General features: G+C 37.0%; 2 protein-coding genes across 2 annotated transcripts in view; one reads left to right on the forward strand and one right to left on the reverse strand.

Annotated features, from left to right (window-relative positions):
- The window catches only part of KLRF2 (killer cell lectin like receptor F2), a 19,567-nt gene extending 13,101 nt beyond the window's left edge, over positions 1-6,466 (forward strand). Inside the window, exons 2-6 of the mRNA XM_006774814.2 lie at positions 250-348; positions 2,056-2,103; positions 3,885-4,033; positions 4,361-4,476; positions 6,191-6,466. Coding sequence (XP_006774877.1) covers positions 250-348; positions 2,056-2,103; positions 3,885-4,033; positions 4,361-4,476; positions 6,191-6,308 — 530 coding nt within the window. The 3' untranslated portion in view covers positions 6,309-6,466. The remainder of the gene's footprint in view (positions 1-249; positions 349-2,055; positions 2,104-3,884; positions 4,034-4,360; positions 4,477-6,190) is intronic.
- Positions 6,467-8,732: 2,266 nt separating this feature from the next.
- The window catches only part of CLEC2A (C-type lectin domain family 2 member A), a 17,636-nt gene continuing 15,521 nt past the window's right edge, over positions 8,733-10,847 (reverse strand). The window contains exon 4 of the mRNA XM_015571183.1: positions 8,733-9,201. Coding sequence (XP_015426669.1) covers positions 9,093-9,201 — 109 coding nt within the window. The 3' untranslated portion in view covers positions 8,733-9,092. The remainder of the gene's footprint in view (positions 9,202-10,847) is intronic.

Below are 10,847 nucleotides of genomic sequence, written 5' to 3' on the forward strand. Positions count from 1 at the left end.
ATATTATTTATAATGTTATGTTATATATACAATACAAATTTTATATAGTTATATTATATTTATATAGTAATATGCAATACAGATAATACTATACATTATAAATTGTATATATTTATATAACATACAATTTAATAAATAATGCTAAGTTATAAATAATATCACCAAACAATTAACAAAGACAGGAAATGTGTTTAAAGTGAGTTATCACAAGAGTTCTAAAATTAATGAAAAAACAAACCAATGTTGCAGATTTTGCCCTGCATGTACATTATTATGGCATTTTGGTAGCATTTGGATGCATCGGGATCCTTATTTACCTGATGACAGTGATTGGCCTGAACTTTTCAAGTGAGTATGGAGTTTTTATTGATTTCCCCTACTTTAGTAGATAAACTGATCTTTAATTTTTCTTAAAATCAAGACCAGCTCCACATAGTAGTCCAAAATTGGTAAATTAAACTTTCTAGCCATATGTCATGTTACAAAATTATTTTAAATTTAGTAAAAATTAAGAAACACTCAAATATAATATAAGCATTTATTCTGCATCTTTAAAAAAAAACAGCTTCCAGTGAAAAGTTGACTTATTATGTGCTTATTCGTATTACTTTGAAAAACAATAATTTAAGTGTATTAATGTGCTAGTTAAAACAAGGGGGGAGTATTTGAAAACCCTTTTAGGTGGACTTCTGCATCTCCCCCCACCCTTAAGTGGTATTCAATGTGTGTATTACATGTTCAATCTTTTAAAAAACAACCAGACCAATGCATAGATGCATGGTTTCTACAGTTTTCTAAATAATGCAACTGAGAAGCTGAAGAAACTTGATATAATAAAATGGGAGTTTCTGGAATAAGAAGAAATAACAAAAAATAATATACAAAAAAAGTAGGTATGAGGTTTAAGAATAGCCTCATCAATCTTGAGAAGGAAAAACACACGTTGGAGGTATCACAATATGTAATATCAAACTATACTACAAGGCAAATGTAATTAAAACAGCCTGATATTAGCATAAGAACAGGCATATAGATCAATGGAGAGCCCAGAAATAAACCCACGCCTTATGGTCAATTAATTTTTAACAAAGGAGGTAAGAGCATACATAGGAGTCAAGAAAGTCTCTTCAATAAATGGTGTTTGGGATATTGGACAGAAAGGTGCAAAAAATGAAACTAGACCATCAAATTACACCATACACAATAATAAATAAAAATGGACAAAAGACTTAAATGTAAGCTGTGAACCCATAAAAAATTCTAGAAAATACATAGGCAGTAAATCTCAGACATCTCTCAGCAATATTGTTACCAATACATCTCTTAGGGCAAAGAAAATAAAGGGAAAAATAAACAAATTTGACTAAAAAGCTTCACCACCGCAAAAGAAACCATCAACAAAATGAAAAGGACCCCACTGCTTGGGAGGACATATTTGCCAGTGATATAGCTGATAAGGGATTAATTTCCAAAGTACACAAAGAATTTATACAACTTAACACCAGGAACTTTTCAAGTGAGTATGGATTATATTTTCAAATAATCCAATTAAAAAATGGGCAAAGGTCCTGAATAGACACTTCTTCAAAGAGGACACACAGATGGCCAACAGACATGAAAAATTGCTCAATGTCACTAATCAGTAGAAAGATGTAAGTTAAATCCACAATTAGATACAACCTCAAACCTGCCAGAATAGCTATCATTAATATATCAACAAACAACAAGTACTGGCCAGGATGTGGAGAAAAGGAAACCTGGGTGGAGGTGGGCGAACGGGGTGTGGGTGGGGGATCTATAATATTGTCAACATTTTAAAAAAAGGAATGAATGCAATATTTAGAATTGTGATTAGCACTCAAAGTAATAAAAATAGATATGATTAAAAAATGGCTAATTCTGAGGAAGGAGAGGAATAGAAGCCTAGTATAAGATAAGGCCTTTGAGTTTTTATTTGCATGTCTTTTATCTTATATTAGTATTTTTATTCTCATATACCTAAATTGCTATTTATTAAGTGTTACTCATTATATTTTTTCTTTGCACTGAGTACAGATAAAAAAATGGATTTCTCACAGAATGTAAACATCAGCAGCCTAGCAGGTAATGTTTGTTTGTTGTTTGGTTGGTTTCATCTGTAATGTGCTTCTCTATGTTTGAATCAAGAAATTTCAACCACTGGTCATACAAATTTAGGCAAATTAAATATCAAGTTTTTTTTTAAAACTTTCAAATGGTGATATGATAACTATGTAATAGAATATCTAGTATAGTTTAAACCAGCTGTGATGGTTAATTTTGTGTGTCAACCTGACCTGGCCATGCATGTTATCCAATATTTGGTCTAACACTAGTCCAGATGTTGCTGTAAAAGATCATTTTAGAAACACTAGCATTTAAATCAGTAGATTTTAGTAAAACAGATTATCCATCCTTTGCTAAATGATACCTAAATGTTATGCCTTCAAGGTGGCTGAAATTATGACTGGTTAATTCAACATTTTTATACCTTACAATGTGGTCACCCTGCTAATTCTAGTAATCATTTGTCACCTTGAAAACCTATCACAATATTTTTTATTAAATTTCCTTTCCCCTTTTCACCCATCTACCCACCCCCTTCCTTTTGGTAACCATCCCTTTGGTCTGTTTCTATGAATCTAGTTTTGTTTTATTTTGATTTTAGATTCTACGTATAAGTGAAACCATACAATATTGGTCTTTCTCTGCCTGACTTATTTAACTTAGCATAATATCCTCTGTATCCGTTCATGTTGTCACAAATGGCAAGATTTCATTCTCTATAATTACTGCATAATATCCCTTTGTATATATACACCATATATAAAGGCTTTGTTTTTGAAGTGGAAGTACAATTGAACATTAAGAGATAAGTTAATTTAGAGCAGTGGTTGCCAATATGGGGCACATGCCCCACAGGGGGGCAATTTAATTTTTAAGGGGGGCAATTCGAGAATGAGTTATTAACAGAGAAATTTTTGCATTTCTTATGGTTCTAGGATCCTCATATACAGTATATAAACATATATTGTGACATATTTATGCATTTCAGTTCTCTATTGTATGTTTTGAAACTTTATTTGCTATTTTTTCATATCACTTCATATTTTTTTAATAATTTCTTAGTGATTTCTTCTTCAGTACTTCAACTGTCCTTTTGTTCTTTTATTTTTCTCTTTCATGGATGCCATGTTCTTTTGAAGCTTGTTTAGACCAAGTTAAAGACCTTTTAGGCTTCCTCCACATGAATAGGAGTTCACTTTTGAATAATAAGAATGATATGTCACGGGTGGGGAGGTGAGCATCAGGGTTTTAGAGATGCTTAGGTGGGGCATGACCAAAAAAAAAAGGTTGGGAACCACTGACTTAGATTATTCAAATGAAGGGAAAACTACTGAAGGCTAAGGGAACAGTATAAAGGGAAAACACAGGAGGATATATGTGCTCAATGAAATGGAGTAAGAAATGATGGTGGTGAGTAATCTCAGAGAAATGAAGTGCCAGTTGTAAAGAAAACCTTGAGAGAAAGGAATTAGAATCAAATAATGGATGGACTTAAACAACAGGCTTTTACTTTTTCAGTTAATAATAATCAAAATATTATACATTTTTCTCTTCTAACTATAGAGGTCAGAATTCACAAGCTTTGCTCTTTCTAACCCTATCACCCAAAACCCTGCCCCCAGTACTGAAAATACACAAATGAATGAATGAATCTCATTTTTATTCTACTAGCAGAGCTGCCTTTTAATCACAAAATTGAATTGGTAAAGGTCTATTTTCCAGTCGGTCACATTAGATACTATTCATACTTTATTAACTGTAGACTTTACTTAACTTTTTCTTCATACATTTTCTTTCAGGAAATAATCATATATGCCCAAATGACTGGCTGCTGAATGAAGGGAAGTGTTACAAGTTTTCAAATTTTTCTAAAACTTGGAATGAGAGTCAGCGTGATTGTTCAAAGCTTCAGGCACATTTGCCCGTGATTCACAATTTGAAAGAGCTGGTGAGGAGTCAAAAACAGGGTCTAAGTGCCCAAGGAAAAATTCTAGGTGCAATTCTAAAAAGTGTGGGTGGAATAAAAATAAAAATAAAAATAAAAATAAAATAAAATAAAATAAAAAAAGTGTGGGTGGTTTATAGTCATTGATTTGGACATCCATGAGCCCTAATATAATTACTATTGTTTATGATTTAAAAACCACTATTATTTATGAAAGAAATGATTATTTTCTTTATCAAGTACCTTACTCTGGCACATTACCGTACTCTATAGAAGGCATTGACATGTTTTTGAATAAATGAATGAGTGAATATACTGTTTTGTCTCTAGGAATTCATACAGAAGAGTTTAAAACCTGGATTTCCTAGTTGGATTGGATTATACATTATATCCCCAGGAAAGCAATGGATGTGGATAAATGAACACCCACTTGTGGAACTAAAAAAGTAAGTAGTGATTTGAAGCAAAGGGATGGTGTAATGATGCTGTTTTCCTTGAGTTTCAAGATTTTTCTTTCTTCCTTCTTACCTGCCTTTTTTAAAAATTATTTTTCTCTCCTTTCTTCTTTCTGTCTCCCCCTTTTTTTTGGGGGGGAGGAGGAACAGGTAGGAATTAAATAATGTTGAGAAATATGGTAGAGTTAGAAATGCTTCTTGAATTGATATTTGAAAGTATAATTTAAAATTCTGCCCTTAGAAAATTCTTCCAAACTTATTAATATCAATTTGTTCATCTGTATGAAAAGAGGAACGGCCGAAACCGGTTTGGCTCAGTGGATAGAGCGTCGGCCTGCGGACTGAAGGGTCCCGGGTTCGATTCCGGTCAGGGGCATGTACCTGGGTTGCGGGCACATCCCCAGTGGGAGGCGTGCAGGAGGCAGCTGGTCGATGTTTCTCTCTCATCGATGTTTCTAACTCTCTCTCTCCTTTCCTCTCTGTAAAAAATCAAAAAATATATTAAAAAAAAAGAAAAGAAAAGAGGAACAAAGCTTTCCTCACAATGTTCTTGTGTGAACAACATAAGGTAACACATGGAAGTGTGCTTTAGCATTCTTCACTTGATCTTAGCCAGAAGGTCGAGAAGCGATATAACATTCTTAAGTGTCACATACATTCACCGGTTCTCCTACGCACACTCATTTTCTTTGCACGTTACACTATTAGAACCCCTGAGACCTGGCAAGTTGCAGCAAAGCCATGGAGTCAGAGTTATTTCAGTCTGGATATTTATTTTTCTATTCTCCATCATCTTTCATGAATGTAAAACTAAGGCATCCGGTACTATTCACTTTTTTGGGACTTACTTTGATTATAATCTTTGAAAATATTAGTAAAACATATGTAGGCTCATTTTACTTGAAAACTGACATATTGTTAGGGTAACACATCTTGTAAAGCTTTAATTTAATTATTTAACAAAAATGATGTGCAGATGGTTATAATAGTGTTTGGTTTTTATATTTTAAATAAGAATCAGTAACTAAAAACGTTGTTAAGAAAGTAGCTTTCTCCAAAAATATTCTAACTGCACATTTTCCTAGTCCTGTTACACTATGGAAGTTAAACAAGGAAGTTAACATTATCTAAACAGTTTTACTTAACTTTAAAAAGTCATTCTTTTTTTCTATGTTACTGCTTTGTAACTCTCATTAATATGTTACATCTTTACCAAAACTACCATTGTAACATCCAATTACCTTTTAAAGAACGGTATTTATGCTGCCATGTGGAAAATATAGAAACCAAATTGAAACTGAAGTTCATTTAGAAGCCATGACCAGAGATATGGAAGAAGTAGGTACCAGTAGCCTGGATTAGAAGTGAATAAATATGAGGATTTATCTTGGGATAGAATATACAGGACTTGCTGATACACTTAAGGCGAGAATGGAGAGGGAAGGAAGAGACAGGGATGCTTCTAGTGTTCGAGTTTGAGCTTCAGTGCTGATACTATTCCAATAAGAGAGACATTTGGTTGGAGATTCAAGGGGCAGGGGAGAGCTTGACCGGCAAGCAAATCAAGAGTGCCCAAATACAATCATTGGCAACATTTTGTCTGCTGGGGAGTTACCTGTACAAGTTTGGCTGGAGAAGACTTTAATAAATACAATCATCATTATAAATAATATAAATTGTATAAAGTCTGCCCTTTATCTCCTAGTTTTTCAGTGATTGGACCAACTGATAGCATGAGCTGTGCTGTCACAACAAGAAATCAAGTGTATTCTGAAGACTGTGGCTCCAAATTTAATGGCATTTGTCAGAGAGATGTTGTCTGAACAATAAAAGCAAACCTGTGCATTTAAATAAGAAAGTGGAAGAAATGTGTATGGATGTTAACAGTGACTATCCATTTCTTTAGATAAACTTACTTTGTTTTCACTCAAATATAAATTTTTAAACTATTTTGTACAGAAATAAAACTTCAAAATAAAAAATATATTAATTTATTTTTAGACAAGAAAACAGAATTCCTTATTGTTTTAATGTCTAAAAAATAATTAAATTTAATCTTTTTCTAATCCTGCCTAATCCCCATGGGTGTTCTATTCCTTGATCTCTAACTCTTTCTGAGCATTTGGTAAGATAATAGACCAGGCACATAGATACAGATATGCCATTTTTTTCTTCATGGTGGGCTTTTACCCAAAGTTGACTATTTTCAATTTTATCAAAAAGAAATAAAACTTTCAGCTGGTAATAAAGTATTCAGATGTTGTAAGCATAATCTGTCTATTTGTAGTAACATAAAATTTTGTTTTTAGTGTGTTTTTAAAATTTATCCTCCGTTAATTAAATTTATTTTAAATATATTGAGAACTGTCTTATCCCCTTAGTTTTCTAACTGAAATTTTATAAAAAGTAAAATTTCTAATTTTTCCTCTCATTTATTCAAAACACATTCATATTACAAAATAAATACCAAAGTTTGTGTCCACCTTATAAGTGAGGTAGTTATTTAAGTTCAAGAAGTTGTGTATAGTTAATTCTAAATCATCAGGAATTTATATCCTATCAACTGTGACTCAAGGAAAAAAAAAGATGGATAAGTTACTCTAAATTGCTAAGCAATTAACAAAATTAACTTGTAACCATGAACCAACAATAAAAATAAAACCTATTTAATGAACCAAATTTAACACATCTACCTGTAATGCCCAAATAGTGTCTAAAAATTATTATTTTCAAATTTTCTTGGTTGCAACATGATGATGCATAGATGTAATATGCCCATACTTGATTACATGCTGACATTTGCCAGGATTAGTTCAAGTATTTGCTTTTACATAAAAGGAATGATGGGTGGGGTTCATAAAAATCTCCTTTTATCATTTATCAGAAAATTTCAACTAAATGAAGAAATTAAGCTCCATTAAAGATATTTATAAAGGACTTGTTTGTATGTGTTTACCCTATAACCTAGATACTCCCTTTTTCTCTAGAATCTCTATTACTCTATCTCAGGGGTGGGCAAACAATGCTTCCTTCATCTTGGACTGATCGGGTTGTAGCTTTGATTTCTGTGACCACCTCAGGAGTTTTTTCTGAAATAAACTGTTTCCCTTTGATCATACCTGCAGGTGGGGGCTTTGATGAGATGACTGAGAGGCTCATCTTCCTACTAGGGGCCTGATGCACGAAATTTGCGCACTGGAGAGGGGTCCCTGAGTCTAGCCTGCCCCCTCTCACAGACTGGGAGCCCTCAGGTGATGTCCTACTGATGGCTTAGGCCCGCTGGAAGCAGGCCTAAGCTGCAGTCTGGCCTTCCTCTGTGGGAGGCAACCCGGCTGATCAGGGGAAGGTGCCAGCCCCATCACCCTGCTGTGGCAGCCACTGCCAGCCACTGCAGCCACCAAGGTGTTTTCATCAACACGGACTCCAGTCCCTTCACCATGAAAAAATGGCAATTTTCTTTAGGCATTTTCAAGATGTGTCTTTCATAGGATATGACATTTCTTTCTCTTTTTTTATCCTCACCTCAGGATATGACATTTCTTAGCCCTCCAGCAGCGGCCCTTCATTTTTTCCTCCAGTAGTGAGGTGGAAAAACCCTAGATCAGCTTTTTGAATTCTTGTTACCCAAGTTACCAAGAACATTACCAGTGGCATACAGGGAGCTTAACTAATGAGCTGTTAGAAAAGGTGTTTCCCCTGTAGCTTACCCACAGAGGCAGGACTGCTGGCAAGCCTAGGCTGGCACACCCCCTCTCTCTGGGTCTGCTCATGCCTCCAATGTGAATTGGGGAGGGCCCCCCAGCTCTGATCAAGCCTCTACCACAGCTTGGGCAGGACCACCTACTCCGCCCCCACTCCAATCAAGCCTCTGTGATGACTTGGGCAGGGCCCCTCGCTCTGATCAAGCCTATGCTGTGGCTTGGGCAGGGCCCCCTGGCTCCTCTCTGGCCCTGCTCAAGCCTCTGTTGTCCCCCTCCCCCATGGCGCAAGGCCAGCAGGCCAGGTGTGGCCAAGGCTGTTCTAGGATCGAGGCTGCTCAAGGCCTACGCTAGGGCCTGCAGGCTCTGAGCTGCCTGGGTCCCTAGGCCGCTGGGTGTCTGCATATGCAAATTAACCCGCCATATTTTCTGGGTTAATTTGCATACTCACTCCTGATTGGCTGGTGCGTGTGGCTTGTGGGTGTGGCTTGTCAGTGTAGCAGGGGTATGGTCAATTTGCATGTTTCTCTTTTATTAGATGGGATGATGCCCCTCCAGCTTCCTCATTTTACTTGTTGGGAGTTTTCTCTAACTTCTTCCTATCCTGCCACACGTTCACAGCCTCAGAAGTGAAAAATAACTTTAGTTTTTCATGTTATTTTTTGTATGCTCACCTGAGTATCTGTTTATTGATTTGAGAGAGAGAGAGGAGACGGGAGAGAGAAACATCATTCTGTTTCCTCCTGAATGTGTTCCCACCTGGAATCTAACCTGAAACCTAGGTATCTGTCCTGAGCAGGAACCCGCAACCTTTTGGTGTACAGGAAAATGCTCCAATCAACTGAGCTATCCAGCCAGTGCTAGTCTATTCCCAAACTGTGGTAGTCATTTCCCAGTTTTTTTTCTCTATTAAAATCTAGGTTTGCTGCAAATCCACTTGATATCAACAAATCCCCTTGAACTATAAACTCCATCAGCATTCAGAAAAGCAACTAATCCATTCCCGGCAATGTCAAACCTAAAAAAGAAACAACAAAAATCAGTTTGGAAACCATGTACAACTGTAACAAAAAATAAAATTAAGAATACAGTGATTTTTACCAGCAGGTGTTGCTCAGTGGTTGAGCATTGACCTATGAACCAGGAGGTCACAGTTTGATTCCTGGTCAGGACACATGCCCCAGTTGCAGGATCGATCCCCAGTAGGGGGCATGCAGGAGGCAGCAGATCAATGATTCTCTCTGATCATTGATGTTTCTCTCTCTTTCTCTCCCTACCTCTCTGAAATCAATAAAAATATATGTTTTTAAAAATACAGTGATTTGAAACACTTTATACCAGACACTGAGATCCATACTCACCCATCACGGTATGCTACACAAAAATATGTGTTACATTAAAGAAATGGAAGATTGAATGTAATTCAATTATTAGTGTAATCTGTAACATTATTAGTGTAACATTATTTAGAACAATAGGAAGACAGATATAGGCAGACATGGAAAAGTCAATGATATAAATATATCTCTATTTCTATTACATTTACCTATATCTACCTCTATCTATCACCTATCTATCTATCTATCCATCCATCTATTTTCTATTTATCAATCATCTATCTATCAGGAGTCACTAAATCTAAAGGTCTCTGGAATTTATTTTAAAAGCAGTTTTCTCAGACTTATAGAGAACAGACTGACAATTGACAGAGTGGAATGGGATTATGGGGCTGGGTGAAAAAGGTGAAGGAATTAAGAAATATAAATCGCTAGTTACAGAATAGTCTTGGAGATATAAATTATAGCATAGGGAATACATTCAATAATCCTATCTAATAAAAGAGTAACATGGTAATTGGCATACGACCACTACCCTTCCCATTGGCTAATCACGGCAATATGCAAATTAACTGCCAACAAAGATGGCGGCTAATTTGCATACTGCAGGCAGGATGGGACAACGCCATCCTGCCTGCCCCTCCGCCATCCAGACCTGCTATCTGTGACCTGGATGGCGGGCGACCCAACCCAGGGCTGGCGGGGCGTGACCGCAGCTGTCCCCTACTGGCCAAGACCCCAACCGGCTCTCCCGCCAGCAGCCTGCTGTCAGCCTCCAACAGGTTCTCCCGCCGGGAATCGGGGCTGGTCTGGCAACCACAGTGGTGGCCAGAAGTCACGCCCCCAACTGGCCCTGCTGGGGGAGATCCCGGCTGGCTGCAATTCACCACCAGTCACGCCCCCAACTGCCCCTCCAGTGTTTGACCCAGGCTTCCGGGGACAGTGTGACCTGTCACCCCAGCTTCCTCATCACAGCTGAGAAAAGTGACAGCAGGGAGGAGGAAGTACAACCCCACAGAATCAGCCAGAATCAGCCATTGATCAGACAGCTCTCAGTGGCCTGACAGCCAGGACTCTCATTTATCTGCATCTCAGACCATGACAGTAGAGAGGTGGGACTATGTCTAAAGAACAACTGTTGATACAACGTAGATCTGCAGCCGAAAGATGCCAGAGTTATTGACAGAAAATGTCTGCAGAGCAGTGCGTGTCTGATCTTGAAAGAAGGCGGTGCCTGTGACAGAATGTATCTGAAGACCAGCTATTGGAAAAACGTCGCTCTGATGCCGAAAAACACTGGTGTAATCGACAGAAAATGTCTAAAAAC

Source organism: Myotis davidii, unplaced genomic scaffold (assembly GCF_000327345.1).
Source record: "Myotis davidii unplaced genomic scaffold, ASM32734v1 scaffold188, whole genome shotgun sequence".
In the NCBI taxonomy this organism is placed as follows: Eukaryota; Metazoa; Chordata; class Mammalia; order Chiroptera; family Vespertilionidae; genus Myotis; species Myotis davidii.